This window comes from Phyllobates terribilis, unplaced genomic scaffold, assembly GCF_046119375.1.
Source record: "Phyllobates terribilis strain yellow unplaced genomic scaffold, ASM4611937v1 Scaffold_2__4_contigs__length_985480577, whole genome shotgun sequence".
NCBI classification, from domain to species: Eukaryota; Metazoa; Chordata; class Amphibia; order Anura; family Dendrobatidae; genus Phyllobates; species Phyllobates terribilis.
In genome coordinates this window covers 530,762,134-530,783,006 of record NW_027362762.1, presented here as the reverse complement: position 1 = coordinate 530,783,006, position 20,873 = coordinate 530,762,134, and the positions used below count along the sequence as shown (strand labels likewise).

Genomic DNA, 20,873 nt, shown 5'->3' with positions numbered 1-20,873 from the left:
CTCTGTTTAATATCACAGAGCCAGTTAATACAATTACACATTTTCCCCTATTCCCATTGCTCACTTTGTTTGTGTCAAGGAAAACACCAGAGAGACAACGCATATCCCACTGCTGCCACCAATTTGTTAGGAAACTCAACTCCGCTGCCTCCAATCATTCGGACAGTTAAGCAATTGACTGGTGAGTGGTGAACGAGGCCACGGCTGTTTTTCCACTATTAGGCCAGTTATTGGGGAGCTTGCACTGAGTGTATGGTATATACACCTCTAATTCCAACGCATGAAATATATTTATACCCCGATACGATCACCGCCAACTCCACAATAACCAGAGGAACTACTAGCTACCACCAATCGTTTATACAGGCCGATTTGGACACTTGTTACAGGTAGCGTATGGCTTCAGGGGTGCGGTTCACAGAGCAAGAGGAACGGAGCTATACAATATTTTTATATTTAATCCAGAAAGGTAGGCAGGGTTTATAAAAAAAAGTGTGTGTATGTGTATACACTGCTCAAAAAAATAAAGGGAACACTTAAACAACAGAATATAAGTCCAAGTAAATCAAACTTCTGTGAAATCAAACTTCTGTGAAATCAAACTTCTGTGAAATCAAACTTCTGTGAAATCAAACTTCTGTGAAATCAAACTTCTGTGAAAACAAACTGTCCACTTAGGAAGCAACACTGATTGACAATCAATTTCACATGCTGTTGTGCAAATGGAATAGACAATAGATGGAAATTATTGGCAATTATCAAGACACCCTCAATAAAGGAGTGGTTCTGCAGGTGGGGACCACATCTCAGTACCAATGCTTTCTGGCTGATGTTTTGGTCACTTTTGAATGTTGGTTGTGCTTTCACACTCGTGGTAGCATGAGACGGACTCTACAACCCACAGAAGTTGCTCAGGTAGTGCAACTCATCCAGGATGGCACATCAATGCGAGCTGTGGCAAGAAGGTTTGCTGTGTCTGTTAGCGTACTGGCCAGAGGCTGGAGGCGCTACCAGGAGAAAGGCCAGTACTCCAGGAGACGTGGAGGGGGCCGTAGGAGGGCAACAGCCCAGCAGCAGGACCGCTACCTCCGCCTTTGTGCAAGGAGGAACAGGAGGAGCACTGCCAGAGCCCTGCAAAACGACCTCCAGCACGCCACAAATGTGCATGTGTCTGCGCAAACTGTTAGAAACCGTCTCCATGAGGGTGGTATGAGGGCCTGACATCCACAGATGGGGGTTGTGCTCACAACCCTACACCGTGCAGGATGCTTGGCATTTGCCACAGAACACCAAGATTGGCAAAGTCGCCACTGGCTCCCTCTGCTCTTCACAGATGAAAGCAGGTTCACACTGAGCACATGTGACCGACGCGACAGAGTCTGTAGACACCGTGGAGAGCGATCTGCTGCCTGCAACATCCTTCAGCATGACCGGTTTGGCAGTGGGTCAGTAATGGTGTGGGTGGCATTTCTTTGGAGGGCCGCACAGCCCGCTTTGTGCTCACCAGAGGTAGCCTGACTGCCATTAGGTACCGAGATGAGATCCTCAGACCCCTTGTGAGACCATATGCTGGTGCGGTTGGCCCTGGGTTCCTCCTAATGCAGGACAATGCCAGACCTCATGTGGCTGGAGTGTGTCAGCAGTTCCTGCAAGATGAAGGCATTGAAGCTATGGACTGGCCCGCCCGTTCCCCAGACCTGAATCCGATTGAGCACATGTGGGACATCTTCTCTCGCTCCATCCATCAACGTCACTTTGCACCACAGACTGTCCAGGAGTTGGCGGATGCTTTAGTCCAGGTTTGGGAGGAGATCCCACAGGAGACAATCCGCAACCTCATCAGGAGCATGCCGATGCATTGTAGGGAGGTCATACAGGCACGTGGAGGCCACACACAATACTGAGCCTCATCAGGAGCATGCCCAGGCGTTGTAGGGAGGTCATACAGGCACGTGGAGGCCACACACAATACTGAGCCTCATTTTGACTTGTTTTAAGGACATTACATCAAAGTTGGATCAGCCTGTAGTGTGTTTTTCCACTTTAATTTTGGGGGTGACTACAAATCCAGGCCTCCATTAGTTAATAAATTTGATTTCCATTGATGATTTTTGTGGGTTTTTGTTGTCAGCACATTCAACTTTGTACTGAACAAAGTATTCAATGAGAATATTTCATTCAGATCTAAGATGTGTTATTTGAGCGTTCCTTTTATTTTTTTCGAGCACTAACATATATATATATATATATATATATATATATATGCGCACGCATACAGTAGAGACCAAAAGTTTGGACACACCTTCTCATTTAAAGATTTTTCTGTATTTTCATGACTATGAAAATTGTACATTCACACTGAAGGCATCAAAACTATGAATTAACACATGTGGAATTATATACTTAACAAAAAAGTGTGAAACAACTGAAAATATGTCTTATATTCTAGGTTCTTCAAAGTAGCCACCTTTTGCTTTGATGACTGCTTTGCACACTCTTGGCATTCTCTTGATGAGCTTCAAGAGGTAGTCACCGGAAATAATTTTCACTACACAGGTGTGCCCTGTCAGGTTTAATAAGTGGGATTTCTTGCCTTATAAATGGGGTTGGGACCATCAGTTGTGTTGTGCAGAAGTCTGGTGGATACACAGCTGATAGTCCTACTGAATAGACTGTTAGCTGCTTTTTTTCTTGCCATAATACAAATTCTAAGTAAAGAAAAACGAGTGGCCATCATTACTTTAAGAAATGAAGGTCAGTCAGTGCGAAAAATTGGGAAAACTTTGAAAGTGTCCCCAAGTGCAGTTGCAAAAACTATCAAGCGCAACAGACAGAACCACAGAGTACTGGGTCTTCCAGAACTGACAACAGAAACCCAATCTCTGATTTTTATTAGATTGAGGTTACGCCCTTATACTTCCCCTGGGTGAGCTCATATTGGGGGCTGGTTGTGGGATGTTCTAGGTCTTTTAGAAGTTTGAGATCCCCAACTTTCAGAATATCTTCGTCCCTAGAGGTCCCAGGTGGGAGATATTATCTTGTTTCCTATCACAATTCTACTTTTCTATAGAGATGAAACCTACCATCATGCACCTGACAGATATTAAGTTGGAGGGGTTCGGCCGGCCTTGCAGTGATGCGAGTGAATGCATTATGTTTGTTCCTTCGCTACAACGCTGAAAATACACCTCCCATAAATATCGGGTAAATGCAAATCCTAATATTAATCACTAGCCACTGGCACCAGAGACTCTTAGATAATTCCTTTTAACAGAGGATGCCCTTGTATGTCTCTGCCACTGTGTATACGAAGCCTAGACTTGTTGGCTGGTTCTAATCAGATCCCTTTTGGTAATTAATTACCTGTTTATGGCAGAAGGTTCTACTTCAATGAATGTTGAAGTGTCTGCTCTTTTTTACTTACCCAGTTATAATTAATTCCATATGTTCAATATGTGGGTGATATGTCCACTCTACGGAGATGTCTTTTATGAATTTTACAATTTTTCTCTACATTTTGTACTAAACTTTTATGTGCCACTGTATTAAACTCCTTTTAATCTCCAGATAGATGAGAACATTTCCTTAGCTTGGTCCAGTCTGGAGCTTGCCTCCTCAAAGACTCTGATTAGATTAGTTTGATCCCTCATAAACCATGTCCGCGCTGTATTATGAGGTTGTTTTTGAGAAACTCCAGAATACTATCTCTTTAAAATACTTTCTCTTTAGTTTCCAGGCTCTGTTTTTGACCAACTTTTGAATACAGACACCACACTAGCCAGTCCTGAAGAACAGACGCAGTTACTATAGATACCTTGAATATTAGAAATACTTGGTGTACTCAGGAATGTATGCTATCTTAGCCTGGAGATTTGTCTTAGTGTTTTTGAGGCTGCACCTTACTGCCTGCTAGGGTAAGCAGGTGATGTCTAAAGTACCATTTCAGTATTTTTTTTTAACTTCATTATTAGCTATCAATAATGCATGTTCAGTGTGTGAATTAAAATGCTTACTGGTTGCGACCTTCTGCCTGCCGTTTCCAGCACTGCTCCAGTCTTCTCCTGCATCATGTGACCACAGCTCTCTCTTGCCAGCTCACACAGCGGACCGATGGACCCTTTTTTTTTTTTTTTAAAGTCTGAGAGCCTATTCCTGAGTCTCATAGAATTACATTGAGAAAGGGACTTCCGGTCCACACAGAAGCGCACTTGTGAGCTGGCTGGTCACAGCTGAGGTCTGGTGATCCAGGAGAGGATCGGAGCATGGCTAGGAACATACAAGATACATTACCTATGGTTGACGGATGGGGAAATAAAAAACAAACGATGGAGTGGTAATTTGCTGGAAAATTTATGCCATCCCTGATCATAATTCGCTCATTTGTCACTAATAGCATCTTTTATGCAGACTTCATAGTTTATCTTCAGCACAACTCTGTGTAATGAAAACTGTATGAGGGGGATAAACAGCTGCTTGGACAGTGGCATTTATGAAATGACCTATCCACTATTGTAACATATGAATACAAGTTTTAATGCGGATCGACTTGCTGTATCATGGGGCATCACTCTTTACAAGCAATTTATCTGCCTCTATAAAAGGACCTCCAAGTCTTTTTGGGTCAAATTATGTTACACTCTTGTATTAACCTTGATGCTGTGTAGTATTTTCAATGTTAACTCATTGTCTGTTTATTTGCAGAGAGCCAGTGTCCTTTTAATTAGCTCCCACCAGTACTTCCTTTCAGACCTCATTGTCCACCAGTTTAATCTGCACAGGATGAGCTTGCGAACGGTTGAGCGCACTTTTGCAGCAGGCACAGACCCCTTCTGTCTGTATAGCTCTGTTCGGCAGACATTGATTAACAGATACTGACCTCCTGGCACATCTTGTTTAAAAGCCTCAGCCCCATGTAATGCTGAAAAAATGTTTTGTTGAGCGTGTTAATGTTAAATAAACATTCCCAAAGAATTAATCATTGAGTGGCATTTAATAATGATGCACTAGGTTCTTCTTTTGTTCAGCATACATAAGAGACTGTTTTATATTGGAAATTAGTAGGTTATTTTTGTTTTAAGGCGCTGTTAAGGGATACGGTTCAAGTTTGTCTGAAGATGTTAATGATTTATGTTAAAAGTGCCATCATTGACTGGAGTGGAAAAAGCTTCGGTCAGTTAAAAGATTTCCATATCCTCTATAGTGTAAAACTACCTATGTCAATGATCAGTTGGATTCAACAAGCCAATAATAGCATCCTGATATTTAAAGAGCACCAAATGGTCAGTTTTTACTCTTCTTTTTTTCCTCACTGCTCCCCTGAGAAATCTATTTTTTTTTTTTTTTTAGTCTAAATCCACTCCCTTGGTAACGACCATAAAAGTAGCACTAAATAAGGCCCATATCTCTGGAACCATATATCGGGTTTAGAAAAAAAACAAAGCACAGGCATAATCTGGGGAGCAGCAGGAATGAAGTAAAATTTTATTAAAATGAATCTGTCACCGTTTTTGTTACCCCATCTGAGAGCAGTGTTAAGTAGAGACGGGAGTCCCTGATTTTAATGCTAGGTCCCTTTTTAATACATTTCTGACTGTTATTTTTAATAAAGCACTCTTTTATCTGCAACAGCTCTGTGAGTCCCCTCAATGTTGAGCGCCTGCTATGTAGTCCAGAATAATCATGTGCTCTGGGTGTACCCACCCCACACTGACTGACAGCTTTCTGCCTATCCACAGAAGAAACAGAAAGCTTTAAATCCGAATTGCGGTTGAGGTTATACAGAGCTAAGCATTGAGAGGACAATGGGACCACAGCAGATAAGTGTGTTTTTGTTTTGTCTCAAAATGACAAGAAGCTAAGTAAGTGATACAGCGCTGGAATCTGGGTTTCTGTCCCTATTGTATTCCACACTCCGTTTGAGAACCATAAACCCTTTAAAGGGAATCTGTCACCACTTTGGAGTTATCAGACCTCTACTGTGGCCATACAGGGTATAGAAAAGTAAATCTATACATACCTGTATGGCCCATGGTAGACGTCTGATTGCAGAGAAAAGCGCTTTAATCAATTCTATTTTGTACAGGCTTGGCGTCCGGGGGATGCCAAGCAATCCCCACCTATGTGCTTATTATTCCCCCAAATCCCCGCCTATATGCTTAATTATCATATCCCCCTCCCCCCATTCCCCTGTGACGTGCACTGTCCTCCCTGACTTCTGGGGCATGCGCAAAGCGCCGTTCACATAGAGCTCACATAGAGCGCGCTTTGCTTCATCCCGGCCCCGTCTGCCTGTGCACTGTGCTGCAGGGTTCTATTGCGCAGCTGCCGGGAAGTGACAGTGACTATTTACGCCCATAATATTAGATTAGGTGGGCTGCCCGGTACTATCCAAGCGCACCCCATGGGAGCAGACACCCCAGTTTACAATGCCAGCACTAATGGGCTTGGCTGCACCATGGAAAAAAAGTGCAAAAATTCATATTTATAATATACGAGGTATTAGTCGATATTTTGGCCAAAATAAGCACGCTCGTAACCCGGGTCAAGGGTCCTCATACTTACGAGTACCTATGCTAAATACAAAAAGCAAAGCCACAATAAGAAGAATTAAAATTCCCCCCAGATTCAAGAAAAAAAACACCGCAAAATAAGCAGCAGTATATACCTGCTCAGATCTTCAGACAGGACTTAAAGTAACCTTTCAACTTTTATTTTAATTATTTGTCCATCATGAAATATTATGAAGCTTTGTCAACACTTTCTAAGGGGGTTTGTCTTCATTTTTGCTTCTGCGTGTAAGAGGCTCCTAGACCCCTGCACAATGCTGTGCTTGGTTCTAACAAAGTATATGGGGCCTCTTGAAAAAGCACCCGCGAAACGCACGTCAAGGCTGTCCTCCACGACAGACACCTGCCCTCCTGTGGTCCCCTTTCTACATGTGACATTATCCTGTGGTGAGTCACCATTGTCCTGTCAATGATATGCACTATGGCAGCTGACTGATATAACAGGACTGGGATAGATGGGATCCCCATATACTTTATATCACACTGATATGTCCATATATACCACCTCTTCCTGCCCTGTTTTTTCTTTCTTCTTTTTTGCCCTTATTGTTTTCTCTTTTACACTTAGTATTTATTGCATTCCTTCTATTCTAGGAGGATTTGTGTGTACCATTTGTATGTTTCAGGCCATTTATGTATTTTTTTAATACATTTATATTACCTTCTCTTGGGCTAAAGATAAAGTGGGGTTTTTGATCTGTATGTCTGCACTTTACATTACATACTCTGTCATTTATATATGGAGTTTTATAAGAATTATTAATAAAGTTTTTTCATGCCAATATACTCGTTTCTCCTCTTGTTTATATATATACTTTGTTTGAGTTGGCAACACGGATATGGGGTGTGAGTTGTATGTCCTCCACACCGCCTTTCCGTGAATCTCAATATGTGGGCTGGTGTGTTTCTCATCATTTGTTACCATGTTATGCCTAAAGAAATTGTTTGATTTACATTAATAAATAGAAATAATATGAATAAATAAAACCCACTAATAATCTGTTCCTTTTCAGATATGGATAGATCCACTGAAGGACATCAGGAAACAAGTGCATGGTCAGTATACTCTTGTGTGGTTGAGGTCCTCTTGTTAATGGCTGGTTTGAGATCATAGAACTAACACCAAGCTTTTGTATATTGATTCAAGTAATTGATGTTGGTTAACGCTGCAGCATTATTAATTACCTTGAATTGGTTTCACGCCATTGCACCTTCTGATAGAAGTTTGTATGGTTTGCCGATTCGGTCTGGTTCACATGGTACAACTTGGAATTAAAAGAAACATGAGACATCAATTTCTCATCTTATTAACCCCTTCACAATGCAGCCAATTTTTGTTTCCGCTTTTTCCTCACCTTCCCAAAGCCTAACTTTTTTTCTGCTCTCATAGACATGTGAGGGCTTGTATTTTACAATGTGAGTTGTACTTTTCATTGACATCGTTCATTGTACCACATAATGTACTCAAATAAGGGTTTTGAGTGTTGTCGCCCGTAATGACCTGTAATGTTTTCATTTTTGAAGCTGTGTGGTGGCTTATTTTTTGCAGGGCTAGTCTACGTTTTATTGACACCATTTTGGGATAGATATGTCTTTTTGATTGCTTGTTAGAACATATTTTGTGGCAGGGCTGTGGAGTCGGTGTCGGTATAAAATGGACCAACTCCGACTCCTAAAATATATAATAAATTGGGTACAATAGTTCAATGCTGTTTGTGGGGAATATGTTTTTCATAAGAATTTGGGAAAGTTATGAAATGTCCTATAAATGTCTGTCCTATTCCTGATCTAAGGGTCTAGACTTTTAGCGGAGATGAATCTGTGCTACAGTAAATTTATCACTTAAACATGAGCCATGTATGAGGGAGTCGGAGTCGTGGAAATTGAGGAGTCGGAGTCGGAGGTTTGGCTTACCGACTCCACAGCCCTGTTTTGTGGTATTGCAAGATTCAATAAAAACAACTGAATTTTGTTGTTCTTGATATTTTTTTTATTTTTTTCATGGCTTACCTATATAGGACTAATTTTTATACTTTGATCCGACTTTTCTGAACATGATGATACCACACGTGTATCTTTTTGACATTTTTATTTTAAAAACTTTGAACTTTTGTCTGTTTTATATATATATATATATATATATATATATATATATATATATATATATATATATATATATATATATATTATACTTATCACTGTTTTTGTTAGGCTTGAAGCCTCATCGATTTGTGCTATGTGCAGCTAAGCCATAGCATTGCTTTTATATAGCAAAAATCACCATCTCTCTTGAATCCTGGCCTTGAGGTGGGTTTCAAGGGAGCTCGGTAATAACGAGTACAGAGGTCTTCAATAGACCTCCCTGCTGTCACGGCGACCCACGATCACATCAGACTCGTCCCCATGCTTGCGTGCTGTTAATGACGCAGTCAGTTTGACAGTGGCATTTAACAGGTTAACCATCGCTGGCAGCGCTTCGCTTTAACACACAGCCATTACTTGCAGGTTATGGGGTTAGCTCACCCTGAGCGCCTGCTTCATACTCCTGCCTTCTCACTTGCATCACACATGCACGACGGATGTAGTGAAGGTGTTGGAAACAAACCATAATATATATTATATATAATATTTTATTCATAGAAATTAGGAAAAAACTACCGATTTTATAGAATAGCGGTTGCAGAATAAATGAGAACCCGCAATATAGTGAACTAATTTTCTTTTTTTAGTGGGCAATGCACCTTGGCATCAAACTGACACCTTTGTCACATTAATACAAAACGACATATAATAATTGTTAAAAAAATATAAACTCACATGAAACCACGGCGAAAAATGTCACAAGACATCAAACAGCTGTTGGATGAACTTTTTTTTTTGTGAATGGCATTATATTACACAAAGGGTATGTTATTCATTCAGCGTGGGTAGTGGGTACTCACAAGTCAATATTCCTGTTTACTCTTTCTTGGACTTGACTAGACCCATTGATTATTTTTTGTTAGGGGAAAGTGATGTGCGACTGTCAGCCTGAAGTTTGTTTTGTAAAGCTTGTTAATAAATTGCTAAGCCTTATCCACAATGCCTGTCTGTAACAAAAATAAATGGGTCAAGTGGCGGGTAATTGTCTGTTGAAATATTTCCTATAACTAGGAGTCTGCATCCAATGTCATCACACACCTTACCAAACCTTGATGATCATATGATTTAAACCAGCACCTATTTAAGAAAAGTGAATGTGAACAGTGGATCTTGAAATGTTTAGAGGGCCCACTATCTGCCCCAGCTAAAAAACATACAGTTTAACCCTTTAAGACAAATTAATGTAACTGTGCATCATAGCAGGGGTGCCCATGTGTGGAGGGGGCTCAGGAGCCAAGCTCCATCCACACATGTTATATGTTGGCTATGGCCGTCATATGTGTCTAAAAGCAGCTTCTGAAGTGGAGCTCTGATTGCTGTTAACAGTTTAAATGCTGCTGTCAGTCTCAGACAATTGTGTTTAATTGGAACGCTCGCTGGTGCTCGAGCACATCGGCCACTCACGACGCGATACCGGGGCATCGATGGATTACCATGGCAGCCGGAGACCTGTTGAATGCCTCCGTCACTGCAGTGTTGGAACGATTATGTAGCGCATGCCATGATTTTCCCTATGGGGACTAAAAGATAAAGTAAACTAAGTTTTAAAAAGTAAAAAAAAACTTTAATCAAACCCTTTTCCCTGACTAAAAATAAAAATATATATTTGGTATCACAGCATTGGTAAAAATTCAATCTATCAAGATATAAAATTAACCCAAAAAATAAAAACACAGAAATGTGTTTTGTCAATTTCTTTTTTTTTTTTTTTCTCCATTTAATCACATTTGGAATTTATTACCATTTTTCAGTACATTGTATGGTAAAAGTCAGGCCTATGGGAGTCGGAGCCCATTTTGGTGGAGTCGGTATAAAATGGACCGACTCCAACTCCTAAAATATATAATAAATTGGCTACAGTAGTTCATTACAGTTTGTGGGGAATATTTTTTCATAAGAATTTGGGAAAGTTATGAAATGTCCTATAAATGTCTGTCCTATTCCTGATCTAAGGGTCTAGACTTTTAGCTGAGATGAATCTGTTCTACAGTAAATTTATCACTTAAACATGAGCCATGTATGAGGGAGTCGGAGTCGGAGTCATGGAAATTGAGGAGTCGGAGGTTTGGCTTTCCGACTCCACAGCCCTGATTAAGTGATGGTGTCATTCAAAACTACAACTCAACCTGCAAATAAAAATATATAAAAGCCCTCATACAGCTTTATTGATTGGAAAATAAATTCACCTTTCTTAGGAGGCAGATGAAAAAATGAACTGAAAACCATATTGGCTGTGGAGACAAAGAGGTTAATTCAAGAGAATGAAAAAAAAAACAAACAAAAAAAAAACACCTCTTTAACCGATTTAATAAGCCAACAAACATTCTCCAGATCTGATCCAGCGAGAACTATCCAGCAAGTCTTTAGTTAAGCAAAAATATATATATATATCTTGATGTAAACCGTGTCTCCAATAGGAAGGAAGAACAATTGCTGGGCATACTCTTCAGGTAATTGGGGTCTTGTTACAGTAATATGGAGTGCAATGTTCTTACTATCATGTGGACACTGTTTTCCAGAGACCCATGGTCAGTTCAGACCTTTAATCCCAGACTTATTTTGTCTTTTACAGCTATGTCTACTGCGTTACAGGAGCACTAAAGACTTTCACTTTGTGAATCACCATATATCATTATAAACGTGATCAAGAGCTCACGTCTCAAAGTCTTCTAGTGGGACTAGGAAAAAAATGAAAATAAAAAAATGCGCCCTGTCCGAATTAAACCCCCGCTTTTTTTTTTAAAACTGATGTAATTGTGTCACACAACATCCATCGCTGGCTCTATGCTCATACAGCATGGGCTGGGTCTACAGCCAACGCTTACTTGACTGCTCTCTCCAAGACGCCCTTTTGTCCGCAAAGCTGGAACACCATTCTTGTCAGTTTTAGCCAAGTCTCAGTCCCTTCTAAGCATGACAAGGTAGTTTTGTTTTTCCAATAGGAGAATCACTGTCCGTATATCTGAGGCCTAAACAAGCCTCAAGCATTTTAATAGTGTCACGGGGAATGATATACCACCTCTAAAAATGGCAGCACAGAACATCTGACACACAATGGCAGTCCATAGGTTGTCCTTGCTCTCTAACCATGGATGTACACAGTTACATCTCATTTACTTTGCTGCTACTCTAATCCACAGCGGATTTTCCACATGCTATTTTACATAGTCTACTGCTTATGTAGCCTGTGGATATGGCCACACAAGAAAACTCTGCTGTGGAATTTCCATACTAAATGGTACAGGTTTGGTATCAGAAATGCTGTAGACTTGCCACAGATTTTCCTTTTTGCTTTGCAATGGGTGCAACTGATGGTAAAAATTTTCAGGATAAATTGAAACAGTGCAGATGTCAAATATGTCCTACTGCTCCATGTGCGCTGCGTATTTTGTAGGCTCTCCTAGACAATGCTTCACTATCAATACTCTCCATCGCTAATGTGAACACCAACGTTGTAGGCCCAATTAAAGCAAATTTGTCACCAGGTTTTATCACCTACTCTGAGGGCAGCATGATGTGTCACTCCGTGCATAAAGCTGTCACTCCGTTCTGTGGACGGGGTTATGCAGAGCTCCTTATTTTATCAAAACTGCAGCATTACACAGATGTGCGTTCTCTTAAACCATCTTGCCTTATACAATTTGTTGCCAAGCCTCATGCTATACAGGAGTAAAAACATGTTAAACTTGTGTTTTGTTTTTTTTTTGTTGTTTTTTTCTTTCGGATCCTATGGGTGACAAATAGCCATCCACATCCTCACCATAAATTGAAATTCTGTCAAGCTTTAGAGAAATGTTAAAGAGAGACACATATGTATGAAATCAGCCTTTTAACTAGATTGTCATGGCCAGGGTAAAGTCCTCATGCCCACATATCAGTAATAAAACTAGTTTTAGTTTAGTAGTTGTGCTCTCATTTTTCGGCTTTGTAATCAGCATGATGCAGCTTAGTGATGATGGGATGGGAGGGGTTGCTTAAACCTTTGGCACAGATCTCAGTGGAAATGGTTAGCTTGGAGGGAGCGGACAGCACTGATCCCTTTCCAGATGGCTCAACGGCCTCTAGATTTAAGCCTCTTTAGCTGATCAGTCGTCCGTGTTGTGTTGTTTCAAGATGAGTTTGCACCATAAGCTGGCCTCCTTTCCCTTTGTCTATGCCCCCTTTTCTGCCAGTGATATATTGTTATTCTCATGTCCGTTTTTTTTTGTTGTTGTTGTTTTAAATCATGTGATTAAAATTCTATATTTATAGTTGTTGTATTTCACAATGGTATTGGAACTTACAATTATTTGTTAAAATACTGCACATAGATGGTGCATAACGGTTCAGCCGACACCAAATCAGACTCAAGTTCTTTGATCTCTGTACTGATCACATTCCTAGGCCATGTTTGTAGCTTAATGCTCAAAGCCACACTGTAATCATACAGGAAAAACTGAATTATTGCAAAAGCACATTAATGTGGTTTTGCCTAGAAAGCTCATGAAGCTCCTGCCATCAAAGCCGCCACAGCTTCTACATGAAATGTGGCAGAACGCAGAGGCACACAAAGCTTATATTTGGCCTCATGCATCATTTGCTTTTGCCTAGTGTCTTAAGTTTCCACTTCTCCTTTAAGGCCCCGTCACACTAAGTGACTCTACAGCGATCCAGACAACGATACGACCTGTCAGGGATCGTTGCTGCGTCGCTATGTGGTCGCTGGTGAGATGTCAAACAGTCAATCTTCCCAACGACACAGCAATGATACGGTGACCCGTAACGATCTGTATAGCGATGCACGCCTACAGATCGCTTCTGAGGTCGCTGTTGCGTCACAAAACTTGTGACTCAGCAGCGATCTCGCTTAGTGTGACGGAGGCTTTAGTGAGTGCAATATGCAATTATCCTGTTGTACAAACAAGTAATTATTTTATGTGTAGACTGCAAGAACTTGGCTAAACTCTTAAGTTTTTAGTGTGTGTGTGTGTTTTGTTTTTTTTGTTTTTTTTTTAATTGTAAACTGGTGCAACAAAATTGTACGGATGTTCTCCGATTTTGTAACTGAAAGTGGCTGCATTGTGACTTAAGTGTAATGGACACCATTAATCAAGACCTAGAGGATTTCATTGCAATAAAAACATCAGTGCGCAAAAAATAAGCCCTCACCCAGCTCCCAGATCCCCAAAAATGGAGACGCTACAGGTCTTGGAAAATGGCACTATTTTTTTTCTTACAAATTTTGGATTTTTTTTTCACCTCTTAAATAAAAAAGAACCTATACATGTTTGGTGTCTACAAACTCCTTATGACCTGGAGAATCATAATGGCAGGTCAGTTTTAGCAATTAGTGAACATGTTAAATAAAAGAAAACAAATTGTGGAATTGCACTTTTTTTTGCAATTTCACAGCACTTTGATTTTTTTTTCCCGTATACTATACGGAAAAGTAAATTGTGTTCAAAAGTACAACTCGTCCTGCAAAAAAACAAGCCCTCACATGGCCATTTTGACTGAAAAATAAAAAAGTTATGGCTCTGGGAAGAAGGGGAGCAAAAAATTTAAACAGAAAATCGCAAGATTGCAAAGGGGTTAAACAAAAATATAGTCTCAACTGCCATTAACTCTTTCACCCCACCCTCCACCCCCAAGCCTTTTTTCAATTCTGACCAGTGTTACTTTGAGGTTATTACACTTCAACAGAGCAGTGATTGAATTTTTGTTTTTCATGACAATGCTCTACTTCATATTAGTGGTAAATTTAGGTCAATATGATTTGCGTTTGTGTATGAAAATATGGAAAATTTTCCAATTTGAAAATTTTGCTATTTTTAAACTTTCAATTTTTATGCCGTTATACCACACAAAATAGTTAATAAATAACATTTACAACATGTCTACTTCACATCGGCATCATGTTCAGAAGGGAAGACGCACCATTTAACTTTTGGAGTGCAAAATTGTCTAGAATAGCAGGCACAATGTTGCTTTTGCAATGCGCTTGAGGTGCCTAAACAGTGGAAACCCACCACAATTGACCCCTTTTTGGAAACTAGACCCCTTAGGGAACTTATCTAGAGGTGTGTTGAGCAACTTGAACCTGCAAGTGCTTCACAGAATTTTAGAACATTGAGCCATGAAAATATAAAATCACACTTATCCCCAAAAATTTTTGCTTTAGCCACAAATTTTCCCTTTTCACAAGGGTAACAGGAGAAAATGGACCCCAAAATCTCTTGTGTGATTTTCTCCGGAGTACAAAAATACCCCCATATGTAGTGGAAGGCTACTATTTGGGTGCACAACAGGGTCGGAAGGGAAGGCGTGCCTATTAAATTTTGGAGCGCAATTTTGGCTGGAATAGATTGTGGATGCCATGTCACATTTGAAGATCCCCTGACATGCTAAAACAGCAGAAACCCCCACAAGTGACCCCATTTTGGAAAATACACCTCTTGGTGGCAATCTCAAAACATGTGTGTTAATGAGCCTTCTGCCCCTCCGCACCTCCAACAACGATCAGATACAGAGGGGAAAACTTATGCAGGACCTCTGGTGTATGGTTCCAATGCATTAATATTTTATATTGGTTTTCCATTTGTGTTACACATAGAGACGATTTAGCCTCCCTAGACCAAATAATCTGCCAGAGAGTGATAGACAATTCCCTGCCCAAATATGTCTCCCATCTGTCCATATAAGTATGTCTAACAGGTGTATCCGAGGAGCGAGAAGGCAGAAGACTATATATTTTTGTAATCAGACCCTTTGTGCACTATATCTGCATAGTAGAATAAATAAGCTTGGAACCATGGTTTTATCACATTTGTTGTGAAACTCTCTTGTATCAGAGGTGTAAAGAGGAAGGGAATCATGGGAGATCTGGGTGATATCAGGGGAAAAACCTTACTACTTATTTTCCAGATGTTTTGCACAAACTAGGTGCTAGCAAGGGTGTTGTAGGGTTTATAATTCGTGCAGTTGACCATAATATTGAATTGGGATGTATAGTGGCTATCCAAAGTTTTTCAATTTCAGACCACTTAGTATAGGCTCGCAGTGAGGCCCAAGCTGGGATTCTACGAACATGAACCGCCAAATAGTAATGCCATATGTCTGGAAAAGCAAGACCTCCCTGTGATCTTGGGGAGAAGAGGACCGTTTTTGCAATGCGATAGCGTCTGCCCCTTCCCCAGAAGAAATAGAGAAGATCAGCTTGAAATTTCTTTAAAACTAGAAATGGTATAGGTAGGGTTTCCAACATATAAAGAAATTTGGGCAAAATTGTAATTTTTACAGCAGCTGCTCTCCCCAAAATTGAGAGGGGAAGCTTTGACCATGTAGAGAGTAACAGCTTGATTTCTTGAAAAAAGTCTGGAAAGTTATGTTTATATAAGGAGTCATATGACTCAGTTATAAAGATACCAAGATATTTAAGCTTAGTGTCCTTCCATGCAAATTTGAACGTTTTGCGTAGAATATTTACTGTACATTTTTGCATGCTTAAAAAGACAGACACGGCTCGATCATAGGTCAGACAGCATCCAGTGCCTCCATCTGCCTCATTATAGGGAATCTTCCGCCAGGCTTTCCGTCTGAATCTCATGTTTCAGAGATTAAGGCTAATAATTAATTAAGGATTAATAATTTTGCAGGACAAGTTTACTTTTTTATTGGTACCATTTTCAGGCATATAACATTTTGTGATTGCTCTCTATTCTGAGTTTTGGGAGACAGAACAAACAAAAAAACAGCAATTCAGTAATATATATTTTTTATGCTGTTCGCTGTTTGCTAAAAGTGATAAGGCGGCTTTATTCTTTGGATCAGTACAATTACAGCGATACCACATTTTTTTAATTGTTTTATGTTTTGCCACTTTAACACAAACGTTTTTATAGAAAACAAATAATTGTTCTTGCATCACTATATTCTGAGAGCTATAACTTTTATTTTCACTGATGGAGCTGCATGGTAGCTTGTTTTTTGCGGGACCAGATGACTTTCTCAGCAGTGCAATTTTTATTTCTATACGACTTTTTAATCGTGTTTTGTTCGGTAGTATACTGAAAGCCTAGTTTTTTTATTTATTTTAACTGTGTTCACTGAAGGGGTTAACTAGTTTGTAGGTTGGGCCGTTCTGGACACTGATCACTGGTATAATGCATTGGAATGCACCAGCACTGCTATTGTACCTGTCAGTGTTACACTAATGGACGCCTATCAGACCGTGCTCCTAGCATGGTCTAAACGGGCCACTGTAGCCTACAGACCCATAGGTTGTCATGACTACGATCCGGTGTGCGGGTGTGCTGATCGCGTGGGATAGGGATAAATGAAAGGGGGCATTGCTGGTGTGAGTCATGTGGATCAGAAGAGCAGACTGTCAGTCATTACATGTCTCACATTGGTAACGCCCCCTTTCATTTAGAATCATCTCTGGAGGCAGATTCTCATTCAGATCAGTGTCCTGCACATAGATCGCAACTAATTTACATATTAATAAAAATGTGTATTTCACTGGAAAAAGACACCGGACCACTTATATCAAGGTATCGTTTTATTCAGCTTCCTATGTCCTACATGCCCATATAAATGGCTTAGGAGGGTTGATCCTACTGACAGATTCCCTTTTGTTTTGGGTCGTTGTCTTGCTGCAGAATAAAATTGGAGCCAATCATATGCCTCACTGATGGTTTTGCATGATATATAAGTTTCTGCCTGTATTTCCTTTCATTGAGGACGTCATTAATCCTGACCAAATCCCTGACTTAATTTGCTGAAATGCAGCAATAAACTCGCAATAAACCTCCAACATGCTTCTGTTGTCTGCATGCCCTCATTGTTCTACTCTTCAGTCTTTTGGTGAACAAGCTGTCTTATGTTACATCCAAATATTTCAACAGTTGACTCATCAGGCCACTTTTTTTTCTCACCTCCTTCCATTGTTTTTGTGCATAGTTGAGACACTTGGTCTTGTTTCCAAGTCGACAGTATGGTTTTACACGGAGAAGTCTGGCCAGAAGTGGTCTTCTTGAGCTGTGGTTGGGTGTATTTAGGTACCACGGCATTTCTAAGCAGTCCAGAATGTTTAAGCCCTTCAAGTGAATCTGTCAGTAGGATCAACCTTCCTAAGCTGTCTCTGTAGGTATGTACATCATAGAAAGTTGAATATAATAGTACCTTGATATCTACAATCTGATATCTTACAGAGAAATCCACTTTTTTATTATATGTAAATGTGAAGATCTATGGGCGAGACATAGATCTCCCGGAGAGTCTGCCTCCAGAGCTTGTTTTAAATTAAAGGGTGCGTTACCATTGTGAAACATGTAATGACTGACAGTTTGCTCTCATGATTTACATGCCAAGATGGAATAAGTGGATCTTCTCCTCTGCTGATAATAAAAATCCAAAGGAAGATTGCGGGAGAGCGGATTGGTAGCGATGCATTTTATTATCAACGCGTTTCGAAGTCATCCGACTTTTTCATTAGGAACAAGCTAGAGATACAACTGCTTGTACAGACTTAAATAGGGTGTACTTTCAAATAAGGGTGTCACCAGAGTAAGTTTGGTGTGATTTTCCTCCACATTGTGGACAAAGCTCAAGGTGATTATATATGTGGTCTGAATTGGCATGTAATGCATCTCAAAGTTTCCTCGGAATTGCATGTAATATTGAAGAGCTACTGTATTCATTCATATATTCCTTTTTTTAAGAACGTGTGGAATCTTTGCTTTGGGTCTTTTTTTTCCTTTGCAGTTATTGCCATTCAGTAAAAAAACAAGCCTCCGGAGATAAAGTTGGCTGCAGATTGTGATGTGTAGCTTTAGTGACTGCAGTCAATCACAGCTCCTGTAGAAGAGATCTCCTGGAATAGTTAATTCCTGCTTGCATTGCTACTGACGCTTGAATTTTATGAATTTCTTTTGTTATTGCCCTAAATAGAAATATTGGCCATTACTTCACATGTTTTTCTTTGGCAATTGCTGTTCAACATTTCCTACTTTGGTTTCTTCCAACCACCTTTTTGGTAATATACGTTATCGTTTGGACAGTTGATCACCTGAATATGGATTTTTACCCTCATATTTTGATAGGCAAGTCTGCAGGAAGATTATACTGACACCTAGTGGCCTTTCATATGTCATTTAAAGAAAACTAGTATGGCTTTTCTTCAGTGTTCTCAGGGTATTCAAGCATGGCAGATTTGATTTGGGTAATGCACAAATGATAGTGAATAGATAAAAATATATAAAAAATATGATAAAAAATGCTATTCACTTGTTAATACCATGGCATGTATACAACAGTTTCAGTATGCATAGAGAGTTAATTTATCAAAACTAGATTAATAATTTGTCATCCAGATTCCTGTGAGAATCTAAGTAAGAATTATTGGACTGTGTGTGTGCACATGTACCCTAAAGTTTAAGCAGGAAGCTTAACACAATATATACTTTTAGGCAGTTAAAACCACTATAAAAATGATTGTGGGTTTGCTGCATGTTTTCTATTTTGTTTTTAGACCTCAGTGAATGCTATAGAGATAGATAATAGATATAGACAGACAGGGATTGTCGGACAAGGTTTATTTCAATAAAGTATTTTTATGTTTGTTTTTCTTTCTGGGTTAGCAGTGGGGGTGTCTGATAGATGCCTCTCCATTACTAGGATCAGGGCTTGATCCAAGCTGTGTTTTTGGACACTACGCAGCTGACATCAACCCCAAGCACCATTACCCTGATTCCCACCGCACCAGGACAATTGGGAAGAGCCAAAGCGCCACAGTTGGCGCATGTAATGTGATGCTCCACTTCTGGGGCGGCTGCGGACTGGTATTTTTAGTTTGGGAAGGGCTCAATAACCAGGGAAACTTCCCAACCTGATAATATCAGCTCTCAGCTGTCTGCTTTACCTTTGCTGGTTACAAAAAAATGGGGGCCTATGTCATTTATTTTTTTTCATTATTCAATCATTCATTTATTTAATCATAAAAAAATGTCTAATAAGCTCCACAGGGTGCAATTTTATGTCGAGATTGTGCAATCATGTCTGTCAGTCAGTATATCTATCTCTATAGTATTCATTGCTGTCCAAAAGCACATCAAGCTCACGCGTATTGTATGCTGCGTTTTTCCTACCAAGAGATTTCGAAATGGTGCATTCAAATACTCAATGTGTGCACATGCCCTAAAAGTTCCCAAAGCCCTTATTCTCCAGACAAAGGTGAAGTGTTTCCTCTAAGGGGTGAATCCTATTGCACCAGTCAGTTTAACCTGTGGATGAAATGTTACTTCTACTGTAATGCTCATTTATATCTCTATTTTTCTTCATAAAACCATCGCCATAATAATACTGACTTGGAACGTCATGTTGCCAGGTCATTTTTACCACACATTAAATGCCGGAAAAACATCAGCCAAAAAACTGTAAAGGAATTGCTTTTCTTTCACCACACTTGGAATTTTTTACCCATTTTCCAGTACATTTGTATGGTACAATAAATGGTGTCATTAAAAACCTAACTTGTCATGCAAAAAAAAAACCCCCGACAGGAAAATTAAAGTTATGGCTCTTGGAAGAAGGGCAGGAAGAGTATGAAAATTGCCACATTAAAGTGGGTTAAAACCGAGTACCAAGTAAACGAGCTGTGATTAGAGAGTAAGAATCGGGAATATTTCTAGTTTATTTGCCTGTAAGAAGAAATCTGAGCTATTAACCAGCAATTTTTATGTGGCCTTCATTTAAAGTCTTTTCCAAAGAAAGCGTTTTAGTTGTTTAGCTATTTCTGAAATGGCGTTTATAAGTGTTATTCTGAAATGGCAAAAAAGATAAACTTTTCTGGCACCGTTAGACAGCTGAAAGCAATGCAGTTCTCAACTTACATTTATGCATTAGATTTTTCACTAAATACACAGCACTCTACTTAAAGGGAATCTGTCAGAAGCATTTCACCCCCAAACTATTTATATGTGCATGTAGCGCTTTCAAAGACCAATCCATCAATACTTTTACATGGTCAGAACATTCCTCTGTTACTGAGAAATCAGCTTTTGAATTGATACGCAAATGACGCTATAGATCTGAAGCCTCTGTCACTCCAGCTCTATTTCCCTCCCAGCGCTGCTTCCTTTTGCTTGACTGCCAGCTTCTATGTTGTGTGACTTAGGACAAAGAAGC

At 39.8% G+C, this 20,873-nt stretch overlaps 1 protein-coding gene and 1 long non-coding RNA gene across 18 annotated transcripts in view; both read left to right on the top strand.

Annotated features, from left to right (window-relative positions):
• EPB41 (erythrocyte membrane protein band 4.1) overlaps window positions 1–20,873 on the top strand; it is a 176,221-nt gene that overhangs the window by 81,782 nt on the left and 73,566 nt on the right. For all 17 annotated transcript variants that reach the window (XM_073666147.1, XM_073666146.1, XM_073666110.1 and 14 more), the window contains exon 5: window positions 7,580–7,622. In XM_073666147.1, coding sequence (XP_073522248.1) covers window positions 7,580–7,622 — 43 coding nt within the window. The remainder of the gene's footprint in view (window positions 1–7,579; window positions 7,623–20,873) is intronic.
• On the top strand, window positions 2,494–4,975 carry LOC141252862 (uncharacterized). The gene is made up of 2 exons (XR_012314135.1): window positions 2,494–2,556; window positions 4,702–4,975. It is a non-coding gene; the product is annotated as an uncharacterized lncRNA (long non-coding RNA).